Source organism: Oncorhynchus masou, unplaced genomic scaffold (genome assembly GCF_036934945.1).
Source record: "Oncorhynchus masou masou isolate Uvic2021 unplaced genomic scaffold, UVic_Omas_1.1 unplaced_scaffold_2138, whole genome shotgun sequence".
In the NCBI taxonomy this organism is placed as follows: Eukaryota; Metazoa; Chordata; class Actinopteri; order Salmoniformes; family Salmonidae; genus Oncorhynchus; species Oncorhynchus masou.
In genome coordinates, this window is record NW_027008615.1 from 7,406 (window position 1) to 29,308 (window position 21,903).

Below are 21,903 nucleotides of genomic sequence, written 5' to 3' on the forward strand. Positions count from 1 at the left end.
AATGTACTTTTTACTACATACATTTGCCCTGACACCCAAAAGTACTTGTTATATTTTTTATGAATAGCAGAACAGAAAATGGTCCAATTCACGCACTTATCAAGAGAACATCCCTGGTCATTCCTACTGCCTCTGATCTGGAAGACTCACTAAACAGAGAACATCCCTGGTCATCCCTACTGCCTCTGATCTGCCTCTGTGGCAGACTCACTAAACAGAGAACATCCCTGGTCATCCCTACTGCCTCTGATCTGGTAGACTCACTAAACAGAGAACATCCCTGGTCATCCCTACTGCCCTGATCTGGTAGACTCACTAAACAGAGAACATCCCTGGTCATTCCTACTGCCTCTGATCTGGCAGACTCACTAAACAGAGAACATCCCTGGTCATCCCTACTGCCTCTGATCTGGCAGACTCACTAAACAGAGAACATCCCTGGTCATCCTACTGCCTCTGATCTGGCAGACTCACTAAACACAAATGCACCATTCGTAAATTATGTCTGAGTTTTGAGCCCCTGGCTATCTGGCTATCTGTAATATTAAAAAAACACAACGCAGTTGTACAGTCTGGTTTGTTTAATTTAAGGAATTTGAAATTATTCATACTTTTACTTTTGATGGAGTATATTTTAGCAATTACTTTTAATACATAATTATATTTACAACCAAAAGCTTTTAGACTTTTACTGAGGTAGTATTTTACTGGGTGACTCACTTTGACTTCAGTAATTTTCTATTAAGGTTTCATTACTTTCACTCAGTCTGACAGTTAGGTACTTTTTCCACCACTGGATGTATGTACTCGTGGTTTCCTCCATACCCCAGTCCTCCCATCAGCATGAAACAGCAGGAACAGGGATTCATCAGACCAGGCAGTATGTTTTTCAAATTCTCCAGCGTCCAGTCTTTTCATTCCTTAGCCCACCTGTTCTGCTATGGAAAAAGCAGGTGTCCTTAAATGTTTTTTTATTTATTATTTTTACAATACAGTGTTCTACGCTTCATTTGATCCAATTCAATGTTGCCAATTATTTAATGACATGAGAATTAAGTGGAGTGTCTAATCTTAGCTGGTCTGAGAGAACTGATGAGACTTCTCTCCTTTATGTATACATTGGTGTCTTTTTAAATGGCCCGATCTGTAGAATATCTTCTCACAGTCAGTGCTTTGATAAGGCTTCGGTCAACTATGTATCCGTTGGTGTGTCTTTACATTTCCCAATCGGGAGAAACTCTTGCCACATTAAGAGCAGGAGTAAGGCTTCTCTCCAGTGTGTGTTCCGACAAACTTTTAGGTCAGTTGATGTTGTGAAACATTTTACACAATCAGAGCAGGATTAAGGCTTCACTCCTATATGCATACGTTCATGTCTTTTTAAGTTGTACAGTTTATAGAAACTCTTTCCACAGTCAGAGCAGGAGTAAGGCTTCTCTCCTGTGTGTATACGTTCATGTGTTTTTAAGTCCCCCAGTTTAGAGAAACTCTTTCCACAGTCAGAGCAGGAGTACGGCTTCTCTCCTGTGTGTGTTCTCTGATGAACGTTTTGCTCAGTTGATGTTCTGAAGATTTTTTCACAGTAAAAGCAGGAGTAAGGCTTCTCTCCTGTATGTACACGTTCATGTGTTTTTAAGTCGCCCAGTTGAGAGAAACTCTTTCCACAGTCAGAGCAGGAGTAAGGCTTCACTCCTGTATGTATAAGTTCATGTCTTCTTAAGTGGCCCAGTTGAGAGAATCTCTTTCCACAGCCAGAGCAGGAGTAAGGCTTCTCTCCTGTGTGTGTTCTCTGATGAACCTTTTGCTCAGTTGATGTTTTGAAGCATTTTTCACAGTCAGAGCAGGAGAAAGGCTTCTCTCCTGTGTGTATACGTTCATGTGTTTTAAAGTCGCCCAGTTGAGAGAAACTCTTTCCACAGTCAGAACAGGTGTAAGGCTTATCTCCTGTGTGATTTCTCTGATGAACTTTTAGAGCAGTTGATCTTTTGAAGCATTTTTTACAGTCAGAGCAGGAGTAAGGCTTCTCTCCTGTGTGTGTTCTCTGATGAATTTTTCGATCAGTTGATGTTTTGAAGCATTTTTCACAGTAAAAGCAGGAGTAAGGCTTCTCTCCTGTGTGTGTTCTCTGATGAACTTTTCGATCAGTTGATGTTTTGAAGCATTTTTCACAGTCAGAGCAGGAGTAAGGCTTCTCTCCCGTGTGTGTTCTCTGGTGAACTTTTTGCTCAGCTGATGTTTTTACGCATTTTTCACAGTCAGAGCAGGAGTAAGGCTTCTTTCCTGTATGTATATGTTCATGTGTTTTTAAGTGGCCCAGTTGAGAGTATCGCTTTCCACAGTCAGAGCAGCAGTAAGGCTTCTCTCCTGTGTGTGTTCTCTGATGAACTTTTTGATCAGATGATGTTCTGAAGATTTTTTCACAGTAAAAGCAGGAGTAAGGCTTCTCTCCTGTATGTACACGTTCATGTGTTTTTAAGTTGTACAGTTTAGAGAAGCTCCTTCCACAGTCAGAGCAGGAGTAAGGCTTTTCTCCTGTGTGTGTTCTCTGATGAACCTTTAGAGCAGTTGATCTTTTGAAGCATTTTTCACAGTCAGAGCAGGAGTAAGGCTTCTCTCCTGTGTGTGTTCTCTGATGAACCTTTAGAGCAGTTGATCTTTTGAAGCATTTGTCACAGTCAGAGCAGGAGTAAGTCTTCTCTCCTGTATGTATGCGTTCATGTCTTTTTAAGTTGTACAGTTGAGAGAAACTCGCCCCACAGTCAGAGCAGGAGTAAGGCTTCTCTCCTGTATGTATATGTTCATGTCTTTTTAAGGTGCACAGTTGAGAGAAACTCTTTCCACAGTCAGAGCAGGGGTATGACTTCTCTCCTCTGTGTACTCTCTGATGAACTGTCAGAGCCTTTGAGGTTGTGAAATTCTTCCCACAGTCAGTACAGGAAAACAGATTCTCTCCTATGTGTATTTGTACATGTAATTTTAGCTTTGATAGAATTGAAAACTTCTCCTCACAATGTGGGCAGTGGTGAGACCTCTTAGCTCTGTGATCTTCCTGCTGTTTCTCTCTGGATGTAGAGAATGTCTCAACATGGTCTCCTGTGAGAACAACATCAGAAGAACCAGTCAGTTGTGTGATATACACTACAGGTCAAAAGTTTCAGAACACATACTCATTTAAGGGTTTTTCTTTATTTGACTATGTTCTACATTGTATAATAGTGAAGACATCAAAACTATGAAATAACACATATCATGTAGTAAACAAAAAGTTGTTAAACAATTCAAAATACATTATAACTGAGATTCTTCAAATTGCCACCCTTTGCCTTGATGACAGTATTGCACAATATTGGTATTCTCTTACCTTGAGAAAGAGATTTCTCAATCTTCTCTTCTTCATCTTTAATGTTGACATTCAGCTCCAGTGTTTGACTGCAATCTTCCAGCTTCACTGATGTCATCTCTGGATCCTGCAGTGCAAACTGGGCTCCACTGTCACATTTAGGACCCAGTGACAGTAGGTTTGGAATCAGTGTGGAAGGAGAGAGGCAGGCTGGGTTTGTCCTCACTATTGATGTTACCGGCCTCAGACTTAATTCCAGTTGTCCTGTAGTAACATTGAGAAACAGACAGAAAGTTGTCTTGACAGTTCTGGCACTATATTCTAAAAATATATATATATTTCTTCTTGTTAAATGATCTATTTCAGTGCTGGACTTGGACTGAAATAGGTGCTGGTAATCATTTTTAGGTGCAATACTGGTCAAACACTGATCTCATTTCAATAGATCTGGTAGATAAGCATTTAGAACAAAACATGAATTCATTGCAATTAGACAAAGTACCTGCTTTAAAATTTGTCTACACAACGTAAATGTACTTAACCAAGAGTAGAGTTTCCCAAATTTGCATAAATGACTAAAAACCATTTAGTACAAAGTTGCAGTATATGTTTTAGGCATCACTATGTACTATTTTCCTGAATAACCTTGTCTTTACTGTATTATTTCAATGAAAAAACAATTTTATTTCACATTCACACCATAGTAACATTTATAGATATAGAAACATCTTCATGTGTCTGAATATTAGTACACATGTAGAAAACTGATCATCATTACATTCAGCTTTAAAACTGTAGTGTGACCGTGAAATTGACTCTCTGCACCAACACTGCCTGCACTGAAGTCTGTTGACACAGACAGAGTGGGTGCCACCATTTTACCAGCTTGTGAATTTGACACAAAACCAATAACATGCTAAACAAGCTCAGATATCTCAAATAAATTGATTGAATGGATGTACATAATTTCCTCAGACAAACTGTCGTGGAAAATTGCAAGATTGTTATAATGCTTGTATTGCACTATAATGGTTGTTTTATTCGACAGAATAGAGTATTCTGTTAACTATTGTGTGTGTTCCACTGAGGATGGGCCTCTATGATAGAGCACTGACAGAGGAGATTTACAATGTCTTTGGGCGATTTACATTTACATTTACATTTAAGTCATTTAGCAGACGCTCTTATCCAAGCGACTTACAAATTGGTGAATTCACCTTCTGATAAAACCTAAAGAGCATTACAGATAACATGAGGTAATGTATTTGTGCTATGAAGTACCAGGAACGAGATTAGAACCTCATCTTAGGGACCAAACTGAACGATAATTAATAGCGAATGCTATCTGGCTATGGGATACTCCTCTCTCTCAAGTAAAAGTCTTTCTTTGTGAACTGTTCATAAGATCTGTGGTTTGTCATGTAAAGTTGAGAGGGGTGTATCTTGGCTATAAAAGTTCTTTGTACTTTTCTGTTGTGACTTTTCGATGGTTCATTAGAGATGGCGCATCATTGAAAGTCAAAGGCTATTGCAAAGCTCTTATTATTAAAGATGTAGTTTAAGTATAACTCTGACTGGTGTGTGAAGTTTAACTCTCCTCATTTGGTAAAGCAGAAATATGCCACCACAAAACCCAAAGTATCTAACGTTAGCTATGTGACTTGTAAAATAGTTTATCACGTTCTTCACTCACTTTGACACAACACATCAAACCTTTACCAAACGAGATAATACGTTAACAGATGTTACCTAGCATGGTATAACATGTTGTTTTGATATTAGGAAGTTTAAACCGGCTATTACATACCTGTAGTAATAAATAGAAACCAACACAAAGGTTCTTGACATCACAGTTCTGGCTCTTTCTTTATTCTGAAGAATGGTGCGTGCCTGCCTGGAACTTACTGTTCTCCCACTACCACAGTGCAGCCACAGATAGAACAATGAGAGATATTTCACTGGATGTAGGAATGTGAAGCATCTGCTTAGTGTTTCCACTCACTACCAAATATGGTATTGGGTATTGAGAGGAAGCCCAATGTCTGGCAGTGAGAGAAGATGGATTTTGGCCGACATTCTGCAAATGTTCTAATCAATGAAACATCTGATCTTAAGGGGAAAAGACACGTTTATGTCTGTATCATTTAGTTTCCTGCCTGGCAGTTAAGATACAATATTTGTTCAGATGTGTAGGAGGAGACTCAGCCTAGGAGAAAGGGTTAAATATCAGTGCTTGTGTGAACAATGTCTTTGTCTAATGCAGCTGTATTGATCCTCTGGGAAGAATAAACTTGGTTTGAGCTTTCATAGAGTCCGTTGAGTTTTTACTCTGAGAATTAGAACCTAACAATACTAAGTAACAAAATGGTCCATATATATATAGCATTAACGTAGTATATATACACCATGATACCTTAATAAACCAAGAAAGTATCAAAGATCAGAAATGAACAGCCTGTGTAGAAAAAGCGATACCATTGAATAATGTGCTACGTTACCCAGAGGCCCTTTGCACATGATGTTAGGCTTGCATGTGAGTGACAATCATTTTAGTCCAAGGATATGATCGAAAGGCCTCAATCATTCTTAAAATGGAAGAAGTTTGGAACCACCAATAATCTTTCTAGAGCTGGCCGTCCGGCCAAACTGAGCTCGGGGGAGAAGGGCCTTGGTCTGGGAGGTGACTAATCAGGATCGAGTGGAAAGATGAAAGGAGCAAGATACAGAGAGATCCTTGATGAAAACCTGCTCCAAAATTTCTAAAAAACCTGTGTTTGCTTTGTCATTATGGGGTAGTGTGTAGATTGATGAGGGAAAAAACAATCTATTTTATAATAAGGCTGTAACATAACAAAATGTGGAAAAAGTCATGGGGTCTGAATAATTTTCCAAATCACTGTGTGCTGAATCCTTTCAGCAAGGTTGCTTCCCCTCCTCTCTAAGGAGTGTTTTACTATTTTCCTGAAGCTGTATAATCCCCAACAAAATGTGAAAGTTCAGACCGATTTCTCTTCTGAAATCCGACTCAAGAATTTGTGCTCAAGCCTTAGCCAGGAAATTGTGTATTAGATATGGGAGAACTCTGTCCAAAGACCAAAATGGCTTCCTGAAAAACCATCAAGGTTTTCACAATGTGAGGAGAGTACTAAACATGGGGGACCCTTCACATGTGCACTGATACTGCCATACTCTCACTTGATGCAGAGAAGGCATTCCATAGAGTTGAGTGGTCTTATTTCAAGTGCTTAAGAGATTTGGGAACTACTTTGGTAAATGGATTAAGATATGATATACAGACCCCACTGCAGAAGTTGCAACTAACAACTTTTTTCACAATTTTTCAGATTTTTAGGGGGATGAGACAAGGATGTCCGGCCAGTCCAGGGCTCTTTCTTTTAGCTATAGAATCCTTTGCCTTTGCAGTAAGGGCCCAAACGTCAATTAGTGGAATTAAAACATCAGATTTCGAACATCGAGTGGACCTGAATGCTGATGATACCCTCTTATTCCTAACAGATCTAAAGAACTCTTCCCTCTCCATTTTTCTTATTTAACCAGGAAAAGACTATTGAGACCCAGAGTCTCTTTTTCAAGGGAGACCTGGGCAAGAAGGCAGCAACAATCAATACATTACATAATTAAAAACATACAACATGATCCAGCACCCCCAAAAAAGCATCCCATCAATATTTTAAATTCATTCAGTGGCACTAACATATCTAGTTGAAGCATGGATTGTAGACTATTCCATGCCTCTGGTGCACAAGAAGAGAAGGCAGTCTTGCCAAATACTGTGAATGTCCTGGGGACTTTGAGTAGCAACCACCTAGCAGACCGGGTATGGTAACTGCTGGTGGTGAAGGATAGACTACAGAGGTAAAGAGGGAGTTTACCCAAAAGGGCTTTGTAGATGAACACATACAAATGTATCTTTCTGTGCAAATAAAGTGAGGTCCAATGGTGGGTGAGTGACTTGGCATTTGTAATAAAGCGCAAGGATGCATGATAAACAGAGTCCAGTCTCTGTAAGACAGAGGAGACTGCATGCATATACAACAAGTCACCATAAATCAACAACAGAGAGAAAATTTAAGCAGCTTTGTCACAAGATTATCCACATGAACTTTGAAGGACAACTTGTCATCCAACCAAATACCTAGTTATTTGTAGGATGACACTTTTTCAATGGATAAGCCACCAGATTTGACAATGCTAACCTTCTCTGGCAGAGTTCTAGCTCTGGGAAAGGTCATGAATTTAGTTTTTTGTACATTCAAGACCAGTTTGAGACCATAAAAGAGAGGCCTGCAGTGACTGGAGCTCTTCAACAGCCTGAACCATAGAAGGAGCACATGAATATATGACTGTATCATCTGCAAATAGATGTAACTCTGCTGGTTGCATCCCATTTCCCAAATCATTAATAAAAATTGAGAACACTGGAGCTAAAATGGAACCCTGGGACATCTATATTCATTTCAAGAAAGCGAGTCTTGTGATTGCCAGTATATACACATTGTGTTCTGTCAGAAAGATAATTCCTAAACCAATTTACTGCCCCTTCACAGAGACCAATGTTTCTGAGTCTAGCTAGCAACAATTCATGGTCAACTGAATCAAAGGCCTTTGATGAATCCACAAACAGAAAAGGCAGACTGAACCCTGCTCAGTATGTTCTTTTCAATGAAGAAGCTTTTTAACTGTGAGTTCACTAGGGATTCATAGACTTTGGCCAGGATAGGGAGTTTAGAGATAAGACCATAGTTATTAGCATCTGAGGGATCTCCACCCTTTAGCAGTGGGAGGACATAAGCTGATATCCAAATTCTGGGAGTGTGGAATTGGTCAAGAGACTCAAATTGAAAATGTGAGCCACAGGTTCAGTTATAATACCGGCTGCTATCTTTAAGGAGGTCGGAGTCCAGGTTCTCTGGACCTGCAGACTTTGTAGTGTCTATGGCCTTTAGTGCTTTATAGACATCAGTATAAGAAACAGGCTCAAAGTTAAAATGGTTCACATGAGGGCCTATATCATAGTTGACTGTAACAGAGCTGACATTAGAGGCCTGGGCCCCACCATTATCAACAACTGAACCAGCAGATATGAAGTGCTTGTTAAAACCCCTACAATATGGGCTTCATCTTTCACTTCATTAGAATCCATCATTAAATGGTCAGGAAGGTCAGAGGATACATTAGAACCTGACACTGATTTGATTTGCTTCCAGAACTTGGTAGGGGTGTTTAGGTTCTCGGTGACTACATTTAAATAGTAATCTGATTTGGACTTCCTGATCAACCTTGTGCATGTGTTTCTTAGCGCTCTGAAGGAGGCCCAGTCAACAGAAGCTTTTGTATGTCTAGTTTGAGCCCAAGATATATTTATCTTTCTAATTAATTGTGCCAAGTTATCTGAAAACCAGGGAGTGTCCCTTCCACTGATTCTACATTTCTTCACAGGGGCAGGCTTATCACAAATGGACACAAATTTCATATAAAAATAGTCCCAGGCAGTGTCAACATCGGGAATCAGACTTACCCTGTCAATATTAGTATTATATATTATGGTACAGATCATGTAAGAACACTTGCTCATAAAACTGTCTAAAATGTATTTTCTAAATATAACGGGGTTTGGATTTGGTCATTTTTGTATTTCTAACACAAGCAATTGCACAGTGATCACTGACATCATTACAGAATATCCCAGTTGATGTGTATTTGTGAGGGGTATTCGTTAGAATAATGTCCAAAAGAGTTGATTTGTTAGGTGCTCTGGGATTCGGTCTGGTCGGCGCATTAATTAATTGAGCGAGATCCAGAGAGTCACACAGTTCTTTAAAACAGTCTGATACAGATGTAAGAATGTTCCAGTTCAAATCGCCCAAAATAATGAATTCAGATCCTTTAACTTGTGCAGGACATCAGAAAGAGTTTAGTGCGTCTCCCGAAGCCAAGGCCGGTCTGTAGCAGCCGACTACAGTGATGTGGGAGTGCTTATATACTTTCACTTTAACCGCAAGCAATTCAAAATGTTTGGCTTGGTAATCGAGAGAATATCAAGAGGTGTTAAACTCAGATTTAACATAAATTCCATCCCCTCCTCCTTTACTCATCCGATCAGCTCTAAAAACCATGTACCCATCAATAGAAATCCAGTTATTTGACACAGATTTCTTCAGCCAAGTTTCTGATAAAACCATTATGTCAGCAATTTGTTGTTTTGGCCTGTATTCTAATCATGTCTATTTTTGGAAATAGCATTAACATGCAAGAGGACAAAACCGTCTCTGTTTTTAAAATCATAGGGAGTCGGTAGAGATTGCATGGTATCTACCGACCCAGGGTTTGGTCGCACATTACCAGAGGTCAACAATAAAAGCATAACAATATATCTCAGTTGCCCAATGTGTGAGGACTTGGCAGAGCCAGCACCATTGTCAATAAAACAAACAGTCTTTTGACACAGGAAAAAAAGTAAATCAATAGTTTGAGATTTTGGAAGTATGCCATCAAGTGTAGGTCCAGTTGCGTTTGAGTGGTATAAATGCAGAGACCAAGTTCCTGGTGGTATTGACATGATGGTCTCGTCGGAGTGTTTGCAAATTGTAGGACATAAGGCGAAGATAATTCACTGACCCATTGATCATCCAGCCTATTTAATCCAGGATGGCATTGAGTAAAGAGCAGGCACAGTAACAGATACATAATGCCGGATTTTAGAGGTATTTCAGCACAGGTGTGAACAACCAGTAGACTGTTGTGCAGAATGTAGATGTTCCCAAGGGCTTTTGCACGCAGGCTCCTAACCTTCAGTGTGCATCAGGTTTTGCACCAATCCTAACCTTCAGTGTGACCAGCGACGTAGCAGGCCTTGCACACAGACAGATCCTAACCTTCACACGACCATTGGATCATCCAGGCCTTTAAGCGCTGGCCAGGATGGCATTGACGCTCCTAACCTTCAGTGTGAGCTTACAGTAACAGATACATAATGCCGGATTTTAGAGGTATTTCAGCACAGGTGTGAACAACCAGTAGACTGTGTGCAGAACGTAGATGTTCCCATGGCCCAAGGTGCATCAGGTTTTCCAATCTGATGACCAGCTTCTCCGCTCCTAACCTTCAGTGTGACCCAGTGAGGCCTTGCACGCAGACAGACGCTCCTAACCTTCAGTGTGACCAGCGCTGGCGTAGCAGGCCTTGCACGCAGACAGACGCTCCTAACCTTCAGTGTGACCAGCGCTGGCGTAGCAGGCCTTGCACGCAGACAGACGCTCCTAACCTTCAGTGTGACCAACAGGCCTTGCACGCAGACAGACAGCTCCTAACCTTCAGTGTGACCAGCGCTGGCGTAGCAGGCCTTGCACGCAGACAGACGCTCCTAACCTTCAGTGTGACCAGCGCTGGCGTAGCAGGAACATAAGCTCCTAACCCAGTTGACCAGCTGGCAGGCCTTGACAGACAGACGCTCCTAACCTTCAGTGTGACCAGCGCTGGCAGGTTTTACGCAGACAGGCCTGACCTTCAGTGTGAAGACAGACGCTCCTAACCTTCAGTGTGCACCAGCGCTGGCGTAGCAGGCCTTGCCCGCAGACAGACCCTCCTAACCTTCAGTGTGACCAGCGCTGGCGTAGCAGGCCTTGCACGCAGACAGACGCTCCTAACCTTCAGTGTGACCAGCTGGCGTAACAGGCCTTGCACGCAGACAGACGCTCCTAACCTTCAGTGTGACCAGCACTGGCAGCACAGTGTGCATTGGAACAGAAGCTCCTAACCTTCAGTGTTCAACATGATCCTTTCAGGCCTTGCACACAGACAGACGCTCCTAACCTTCAGTGTGACCAGCGCTGGCTAGCAGGCCTTGCGTTTTTGCCTGACATGCAGACAGACGCTCCTGACCTTCAGTGTGACCAGCTGTAGCAAGCCTTTCTAGACTTGTCCAATCAATGTAACCTTCAGGTTGAATCTCACAAGGCGTAGAGGCCTTGCCCGCAGACAGACACTCCTAACCTTCAGTTTGACCAATTTAAGCAGGTGCTCCTGACCCAGACCGCTGGCGTAGCAGGTGCACGCAGACAGCTTCTGACCAGCTGTAACAGCCCTTGCACAGACAGACGCTCCTAACCTTCAGTGTGACCAGCGCTGGCGTAGCAGGCCTTGCACGCAGACAGACGCTCCTAACCTTCTGACAGACAGACGCTTGGTGATTGACCTTCAGTGTGACCAGCGCTGGCGTAGCAGGCCTTGCACGCAGACAGCTCTAACCTTTGCTCCTAACCTTCAGTGTGGCACCAGCGCTGGCGTAGCAGGCCTTGCCCGCAGACAGACCTCCTCAACCTTCAGTGTGGCGAGCAGGACCAGACAGGCTCCTAACCTTGGTGACCACGCTGGCGTAGCCCTTGCTCCTAGGGCCTTCAGTGTGACCAGCGCTGGCGTAACAGGCCTTGCACGCAGACAGACGCTCCTAACCTTCAGTGTGACCAGCGCTGGCGTAGCAGGCCTTGCACGCAGACAGACGCTCCTAACCTTCAGTGTGACCAGCGCTGGCGTAGCAGGCCTTGCAGACAGACGCTCCTAACCTTCAGTGTGAACACCACAGCACATGCAGACAGAAGCTCCTAACCTTCAGACAGGCAGGTGACCAGCCACACAACGCAGTGTGGCGTGAGCAGGCCTTGCACGCAGACAGACGCTCCTCCTCAGTGTGACCTTCAGGTGTGACTTCACCGCTGGCGTAGCAGGCCTTGCACGCAGACAGACGCTAGCAGGCCTTGCACGCAGACCTACCTTCAGTGTGACCAGCGCTGGCGTACAGGCCTTGCCTTGCACGCAGACAGACCCTCCTAACCTTCAGTGTGACCAGCGCTGGCGTAGCAGGCCTTGCACGCAGACAGACGCTCCTAACCTTCAGTGTGACCAGCGCTGGCGTAGCAGGCCTTGCACGACGCTCCTGACCTTCAGTGTGACAGGAGTTCCTGACCTTCAGTGTGACCAGCTGGCGTAGCAGGCCTTGCACGCAGACAGACCCTCCTAACCTTCAGTGTGACCAGCTGGCGTAACAGGCCTTGCACGCAGACCGCTCCTAACCTTCAGTTGACCAGCGCTGTGCGTAGAGGCCTTGCACGCAGACAGACGCTCCTAACCTTCAGTGTGACCAGCACCAGCAGGCCTTGCACGCAGACAGAAGCCCTAACCTTCAGTGTGACCACTGGCGTAGCAGGCCTGCACGCAGACAGACCTAACCTTCAGTGTGACCAGCGCTGGCGGAGAGACGCTCCTAACCTTCAGTGTGGCGCTTGCACGCAGACAGACGCTCCTAACCTTCAGTGTGACCAGCGCTGGCCGTAGACAGAGGCCTTGGACACCAGTGGCAGCGCGTGGCGAGGAGACAGACGCTCCTGACCTTCAGTGTGACCAGCTGGCGTAGCAAGCCCTGCACGCAGACAGACGCTCCTAACCTTCAGTGTGACCAGCGCTGGCGTAGCAGGCCTTGCCCGCAGACAGACCTCCTAACCTTCAGTGTGACAGTAGCACACCTCCTAGACCTTCAGTGTGACCAGCGCTGGCGTAGCAGGCCTTGCACGCAGACAGGACCTTCAGTGTGACCAGCTGGCTCGGAGACATTGGAGAGGCCTTGGAGGATCCTAACCTTCAGTGTGACCAGCGCTGGCGTAGCAGGCCTTGCACGCAGACAGACGCTCCTAACCTTCAGTGTGACCAGCGCTGGCGTAGCAGGCCTTGCACGCAGACAGACGCTCCTGACCTTCAGTGTGACCAGCTGGATCGAGAAGCCATTGACCACGCAGACAGGCGCTGCACGCAGAACCTTCAGTGTGACCAGCGCTGGAGCGCCTTGCAGCAGAAGGGATACTGGTCCTAACCTTCCTTAGCAGGCCAGTGACCAGGCAGACGCAGACACTCCTAACCTTCAGTGTGACCAGCGCTGGCGTAGCAGGCCTTGCACGCAGACAGACCCTCCTAACCTTCAGTGTGCGCCAGCGCTGGCGTAGCAGGCCTGTGCACAGCAGACAGACAGACGCTCCTAACCTTCAGTGTGACCAAATTGACTGGCGTAGCACAGACCCTCCTAACCTTCAGTGTGACCAGCGCTGGCGTGCCTTGCACGCAGACAGACGCTCCTAACCTTCAGTGTGACCAGCGCTGGCGTAGCAGGTTTGCACGCAGAAGACGCTCCTAAATGACCAGCTGTAGCAGGCCTTTAAAGAATTGACAAGGACAGGTATTGTTAAAGTAATGGACTGGTTTAAAGAATTGATAACGACAGGTATTGTTAAAGTAATGGACTGGTTTAAAGAATTGACAAGTATTGTTGGGGCGGCATGTAGCCTAGTGGTTAGAGCGTTGGACTAGTAACCGAAAGGTTGCAAGATCGAATCTCCGAGCTGACAAGGTAAAAAAATATCTGTTGTTCTGCCCCTGAACAAGGCAGTTAACCCACTTAATAGGCCATCGTTGAAAATAAGAATTTGTTCTTAAAACTGTTAAATAAAGTTAAATAAAAGGTTTAAAAATAATAATAATAATTTAAGCCAGTGATACTGTAGAAGCCAGTGATACTGTAGAAGCCAGTGATACTGTAGAAGCAAGTGATACTGTAGAAGCCAGTGATACTGTAGAAGCCAGTGATACTGGCTTGACGTACAGTATCATTGGAACTGTAAAACTGTATATTCTTTTTTTTATGTGAATTTTGGCGATAGTCGAAATGCAATCTGCATTATCTGCGACTGCACATTATCACTTTTTATTATTGGAAATGTTCTGGTTCCCTTCCCCAGATCTGTTCCTCAACATAATCCTTTCATGGAGCTCTATGGACAATTCCTTCAACCTCATGGCTTGGTTTTTGCTCTGACATGCACTGTCAAATGTGGGACCTTATATACACAGATGTGTTCCTTTCTAAATCTGGTCCAATCAATTTAATTCACCACAGGTGGAATCTCAATCAAGTTGTAGAAACATCTCAAGGATGATTAATGGAAACAGGATGTACCTGAGTTTAAGGTTGAGTCTCATAGCAATGGGTCTGAATACTTGTGTAAATAAGGTATTTCTGTTTTTAATTTTTAATAAATGAGCAAACATTTCTCAAAATAAATGTAATTATGGGGTATTGTGTGCAGATTGATGGGGAACTTTTTATTTAATCCATTTTAGAATAAGGCTGTAACGTAACAAAATGTGGAAAAAGTCAAGGGGGCTGAATACTTTCCGAATGCACTATATGTATTCATATCAGTAGGCTGTGCAATACAAAGGGGGAATAAAAATATTCTAAAAGTGGGTCAGAGTTAAAAAAGGGGGGGTGGGGGGTGAAAATTATGAGCCATATCATCCTCACTATCACAGGGGTTAGAAACTACACACTCATTTCATAATAGAACCCTAAAACACTGGCAGTTTGTCTACTTCACCTCTTAGGCTACTCTCTGAACACTCCAGACAGCCCAGTGAATAAAACAAATGCTGACAATACTGGTGTCAAACCATGCAAGTGTCAGTAGCATGAAATAACATCTACCTTCTCATTGAAACAGTTATACTGCAACTTTTCATGCACAGTGGGAAGTTGGAATGAACACAGACTTAATTAGAAAAAAAGTGCTTACTAAGAGAAACCGATTTCTCCTCTTCTTCATCTTTAATGTTGACATTCAGCTCCAGTGTTTGACTGCAGTCTTCCAGCTTCACTGATGCCATCTCTGGATCCTGCAGAGCAAACTGGGCTCCACTGTCACAATCAGGACCCAGTGACTGTAGGTTTGGACTCAGTGTGGAAGGAGAGAGGCAGGCTGGGTTTGTCCTCACTGTTGATGTTACCGGCCTCAGACTTAATCTGATTTGGCCTGTAGTAATAAAGAGAAACGAACACAAGTTATTGTTTTGACAGTTCTGTCACTTTCTTTAATCTAGTCAATTATGTAATTACAATAGATCAGGTAGCTAAGCTGTTACGGCTACAGGTATCCTGTGTCTGTGTCTGTGTGTGTGTGTGTGTGTGTGTGTGTGTGTGTGTGTGTATCCTGTGTTTGCTCTCCTTCTCCACTCACAGTTGAAAATCATCACTCTCCAATCAGTCACCAATCAATCATCAATCAGAAGACACACCTCCTCCTGTTTTCCTACCCAATCACAGTTCCTTTCCCTTGGTTTAAAAACCCTGTCAGTTGTTTGCTCTAGAGCTCAATCTCTCTGTAAATACCATGTCTGTAGGTCTCTGTGTTTCACTCTTTCGGTGTGTATTAACCTCTCTTTTGTTTGAGCACCTCCATAGCACTTTGTCATCACCTGTGAGTATTGTTTTGGTTATGGTGTTTGTGTTTGATTGCTGGTGGGAAAAGGGGAAACCAAGACAAGTCGCCCATGGGCATACACTACCCGTAGGCAGAATTTTAAATACACTAGTTAGAACTGGGCGGACCACCCACTATATTTTTGGTTAGTTAGCTGTTGTTAAAGTAGGCTAGTCTAGCTTAGGTTTTTTTTTAATACTTATTGTTTCTTTCCTTGGGTCCAGCTCAGCCCCTTTTCCTGCCCCCCCCGTCCGTCCGTCCTGGTTATTTCGTTCACACTTGCTTTGTCACACTTATAATTTGCATGAGTTGTTACGGGTCTCATTACCATCCCCCCTAGACTGTCGGGCCAAAAGGGATTCGTAACATAAGCATTGACAACAAAACATTAATTAATTCTCATTAGACAAAGTACATACTTTAAATTACACAACACAAGTGCACGTAACCATAACATGCCATTTATAAAAAAAGAACGTCTCCTTTAAGCAGTACTTCAAAGTGTTTTTACTTAGTTACTTTACACCACTGCCAATTGTATTTCCCGTTCCACCATAGTAACAATTATAGATAAAGAGAAGCAACTGAAGGTGTCTGAATATTAGTACACATGTAGAAACTGATGATCATTACATTCAGCTTCAAAACAGTTATGCGACCGTGAAATTGTCTCACTCATGCACCTGCACTGCTGCCCCATTCATAGATGCTAACTGCTTTAGTACTTATTGACGATAGTATCTTCTGACCAGGGGAGTTTTCTAAGATCCATGACACTAGTCTTTTTCCACATTTTGTTAAGTGACAGCCTTATTCTAAAATTGATTAAATTGTTTTTCCCCTCATCAATCTACAGACAATAACCCATAATCAAAGCCAAAACAGGTTCAGAAATGTTTGCAGATTTATTACAAATAAAAATATATATAGAATCACCCACCCCTCTTGTTGGCGGAGAGAACATTTAGCAGTTTTAAAGCTAATTTCAGGCTAACGTTCTGTACCCAAAATCCCTAATTTGTTTAGGAAAAACATTCCCTGTCCCTCAACCCTTGCTCTCTTTACGTGACACATGTATGCATGGCTAGAGAACCTTCTGTTATTATTACCCCAGAATGTCTGTTATTCCAGAGGACGAGTCGGACGGGATTCTCCCCCCCCCCAAACGGCCCCCTGTAATTCCTTATTTTTCCACAAGTGGCAGTTATGATGCAAGCCTGGAGGATTTTATTCTAGGAGTGAAGATGCAGTATTTCAACATGTCCAGGTGATCGGGCCACACTGGTAACTCCAGCTTGGTTTCTAAACCATCTATCCTATAGTGTCACCCTAATATTTGAATTGAGAAAGTGTGATCATAATCATTGGCATATTTTAGCGATCTGCAGTACATCCTAAATGCCCCTCAGCCTTCAGATGTGAGCTAAACAGTTCAATTTCACCCCAGATGCATTTTAAGCCTATGGATGAGAACGTTAATCATTTACAAAACTTTTGGTCAGTTGTATGCTGCTGCTTTGCGATCTATTAACAGCAAAGGTTGCATTAAATTGACTCAATATTTTTTACTGATGCATTTGGTAATATTCAATTCATAAACACAAAACATATAAACAAAAGCATTCACTGTGAAAGTTGCTAGGCTGCATGTAGCCCATTCATTATGCGCAGTACTTAACTGATTCGATAAATTGAACTATTGTTTTCTTGTGTAAACCGAGAGCAACACCTGTCAAACGCAGACATTTCTCTCAAAACACAGGGATGTCGATTTGCACCGGACTAGTATTATCAGAGGACTTTGGATTTTGCCCCAAAACAGTAGGTTATTCTGGTTGGAATTGTTACTCTCCTGCCATGTAAATCTTACTGCCATGGCAGATTCTAACGGGACAAATGAAAGATGGTGTTTTGTGCTCGTGCACATAATTCCATAACCCGACCTCCCCCAGTAAAACGACTCCCGTCCGAATAGGGCACAATAGGGCCTGACCTATAGCCAGGGCCGCTATTTGCCATTCTGCTCCAAAAATTCCACCCCCAGCTAAACTAACAGTCCCAGTTAGTAAAATGAAGTTGAAAAGACATCTAAAATATGTATTTTCCAGACATTGAATGCAAGGGAAGCCAGCAATCGTTTGTCCTCCCTTAAAAAAAAAATAATAATAATAATAATAGCCAATCAGCATTGACCTAAACTGACTGGGCTCAGCTGTGATTGGTCCTGGCCCACCAAAAACAAGTGTCAAGAGAAGCCAGTTTGGATTTGCCTTCAGACCAATCACATCAGAAGCCAAACATAACTGACATCTCAATGTGTTGTTGTCCTCTGGTGAATAGTTGGCTAACTTAGAAAAGGGACGATTTTAGCCATGGATGGAGATATAGGGATTTAGACTTACGGCCTTACTTAATTCTCCACTGGCCAATGATTATAACAGTGATTCTGATCCAACCATACATTGCGCCCGTGACCTGAGAGGATGGAAGTTCAACATGTAGCTAGATGTAATATGCTAATATTACCTAGCTGGCCTGGCGCATCGTTTCCCATGAAAGTAAGTTAGACTAATGAGCAAAACGTTTTGCCAGGTAGCCGAGGACAACAGAAACTAAACGCATTTACTCAAAGACAGTCATAGACCTTTTAGGCAAAATGAACGAGGGGGATGGCATTGGTGTTTCTCTACAAGTAGTCAAAATGTTGGAAACTACCTTGCTTGACCATGCTGTAGGTAATGTAATTGTTTGTTACACACAATATGTTTAATAGACTTCACCCAACAGATGTTGCTCTCCGGTTTTGTAATGAAAACGAGTGTGTGGTTGAATTTATTCTGCCCGTGTCTTCTTATTGTCTCGGGCCTTAGGCCTATATATCACGGTGGCAAGACATATGAACTAACAGCTTAATGTGCACACACATAGGTTGTTATATGTTTGTTTGTTTTTTGGGGCTTGGCTTCTGCAGTGACTTCCCATGCATTGGAAACATTTATTTATATCTGATTTCAGATTACCAATCCTTACAAAATAGTTTTTCTATATCATCATTTGAAAGTTGTGTAAAATGCAGTTGTTTTGAGAAAATCATTGATTTTCGTGTAAGATACACATTTGCACGTGTTTTTTCTTGACTGATTACAATTTGATTGATGTGGTTCTATTGTACGTCATCATTAAACGCAGAGTGCGCACCGCCATTTTACCAACTCGTAAGACTTTATTTTTACACAAAGCCAATAAAATCTCAAATACATTGATTATATATAAATTTACATTTTGATACACGTTCAAAAAGAAAAATCTAGCTACGTGACTTGCAAAATCGTTTCACGTTTTCACTCACTCGGTTTGACACATAAATAACACACACAACCTTTACAAAACGTGGTAATACCTTGACGGATGTGTTACCTAGCATGTTATGACGTGGTCTTTCGACATTGGAAAGTTTAAACTAGCTATTACATACCTGTAATAATGGACACAAAGGATACCGTGTTCACAGCACAGTTCTAGCGCTTCCTTTATCTGAAGAATGGTCCGCGCTTCCCCGGAACTACTTCTCCCTCTGCTTTGGAGTTTAACGGCGGTTGGAATCGAAAATGTTGTATTACCGCCCCCAACTGGACTATAATATAAACACATTGCACTTTAAAATACAAAACGGGAAAAGCAAAAACGTATTTTTTTTTAAGAACTCTACAATCATTAAAAACCCACTACCCCATTCCACTACTTTGACCCGATCTGCTCCTGCACCATGCCAACGGCCTGGGAGGACGGGACACCACCACCCAACACATCCTGTAACTCTTCTGAAGTTAAATACCCAGATACTTCTCTGCAGCTGCCTCAATTATTTTCTGTGACTTACGTTCCACCTCTGAGGTACAGATGAAGCCAACCTTCTACGATGCCAACCTTAATGAAGCATACAGTATGTCACTCAAATCAAATTGTTCTTGTCACATGCGCGGAATACAACAGGTGTAAACCTTAGCGTGAAAGGCATACTTAAAGACCCTTTACCCAACAATGCAGTTCAAGAAATAGAGTTACGAAAATATTTGCTAAATATATATATATATCACAATAAGATTACATAACTTCTAATTACTACTGAAAAGTAAAAAATTATATTTTACAAGGAGGGTTTGAATTTGAACTTTTCAGTAGTCATTAGAAGTTTGTAATCTTAGTGTTACATTTTAGGTCCATTAAAATAACATAAAATTGTTAATGTTGTAACTAACTATTGTAGCTGGAAACGGCAGATTTTTTTTTTATGGAAGTCCGTGCTCCCAAATAGTAGAAATAGTGTGATTCATAATGTTACATGATTCATTAGCCCCACATGGCTATAAAAATAAATTATGCAATTTTATGGCCATTAAATAACACACAACATCATGCCTTATTTAGATAGTGGAATAGGCCTAGTCTAAATCATATTTACTTTCTGTTTTGCAGCTCAGGCGGTTTTTCTAGACAATGCTCTTCTGTGTCTCTATTGTATAATTCTCACACAAGTCATTTGCTGAAGGCTCAAGCATATATTACGCTATCTACTGGTACAATGCTGTTCTAAAACAAGATCTAGACTTTTATTTTGAAAATGAAACGGGAAGCTGCAATTATTGACGAGCTACATTCGGTTTTTCAGATTCCACATTCCAGACAAAAATGTGTATATATAAAAAAGATCTGTAACCGAGTAAAGGGAGACGTAAAGTAAACACTTAAGTGTAAATGTTCATTCATGGTCGTAACATAGTACGTTTACAGATGATTATTTTTTTACGGTTACGTTACATGTTTCACGCACGGCTTTTCTTAGGACTCAATGTCTCGGAGGAGGAGGAGTCGGTGGCACCAACACCCTTCTCATGTAATGGGGTAGGGCTATTCCAATGATCCCGGAACGTACGGACGGTTGCACTGTGGTAGTGGGGAACAGGAATTTCCGGACAGGCGCGCAACATTCTTCAGAATAAAGAAAGCGTGCAGTCTAGAAGATAATCATTGTGTCCGTCTCTATTTATTACTACAGGTATGTAATAGAATGTTTAGATTTCTAATATCGAAAGAACATGTCATGCAATGCTAGGTGACACATCTATTACGGTATTATCACGTTTGGTTAAGGTTTGATGTGTTATTTTTGTGTCAAACAGAATGAAGAACGTGATAACTACTTGACAAGTTCCATAACTAGAGACTTGGTTTGTCTGAGTGGATGTACATACTTTTCTCAAAGTAATTCTGCGTAAACGGGCTTCGGGCAGTGCGGGTGCAGCAGAGAGACAATTTGACGGTTGCAGTACTGTTTTGAAGCTGAAAGTAATTATCCGTTTTCGACATGTGTAGTAATATTCAGACATATTCAGTTGTTTCAATCTTAATACATGTTAGTATGGTGTGAACGGAAATGCTATTGGTTTTGTATTGTAACAATATATCGAAGCCAAGGTTATTCAGGAACATAGTACAAACAAGCTGCAACCTTGTAATACATGGTTTTTGTCATTTATGCATGTACATCCTGTATCTACTATAGATGAAGTGCTTTTAAGTTGCATAGCCTAATTTAAAGCATGTACTTTACGTCTAATGTGAATGAATTAATGTTTTGTTGCCAATGCTTATCTACCTGATCCATTGAAATGAGATCAGTGCTTGACTTGGACAGCAGCTCACCGGAGCTGAGTACCAGCACCTCATTTGAGCTCATGTTCCTCTTATAGAATATTCACTCAAAAGTGTTGTGGAGATCCTGCACCTAAATATAAACAGTACTGGTCCCCATTTCAAGTCTAAACAAGTCAAACGCTGACTTGGATAATTGAACAAGAAATATAATATATTTTTAGAAAATGCCAGAACTTTCAAGACTAACTTTTGTCTGTTTCTCTTTATTACTACTGGCCGACTTGAATAAAGTCTGAGGCCGGTAACATCAACAGTGAGGACAAACCCAGCCTGATCTCTCCTTCCACACTGAGTCCAAACCTACAGCCACTGGGTCCTGATTGTTACAGTGGAGTCCAGTTTGCACTGCAGGATCCAGAGATGGCATCAATGAAGCTAGAAGACTGCAGTCAAACACTGGAGCTGAATGTCAACATTAAAGATGAAGAAGAGGAGGAGAAGATGGGGACATCTGTTTCTCATGGTAAGAGCAGGTTCTATCTCTAAGTTTGTTGTTCGTTCCAACCTCCAACTGTATGAGAAGTTGCT

At 42.2% G+C, this 21,903-nt stretch overlaps 1 protein-coding gene across 3 annotated transcripts; it reads right to left on the reverse strand.

The window, feature by feature from the left end:
• Positions 1-460: 460 nt before the first annotated feature.
• LOC135532979 (oocyte zinc finger protein XlCOF6-like) lies at positions 461-19,223 on the reverse strand. 3 transcript variants are annotated; one of them, XM_064960390.1, is made up of 5 exons: positions 19,136-19,223; positions 14,977-15,213; positions 3,362-3,604; positions 3,010-3,093; positions 461-935 (listed from the first exon to the last, which is right to left on the reverse strand). In XM_064960390.1, coding segments are annotated over exons 2-5 (420 nt in total). In that variant the 5' UTR covers positions 15,068-15,213; positions 19,136-19,223; the 3' UTR covers positions 461-933. The 3 variants fall into 3 exon arrangements, with proteins under 3 accessions (XP_064816462.1, XP_064816461.1, XP_064816460.1); XM_064960389.1 differs by having other exon boundaries at positions 461-938; XM_064960388.1 differs by having other exon boundaries at positions 461-3,093.
• Positions 19,224-21,903: the final 2,680 nt, after the last annotated feature.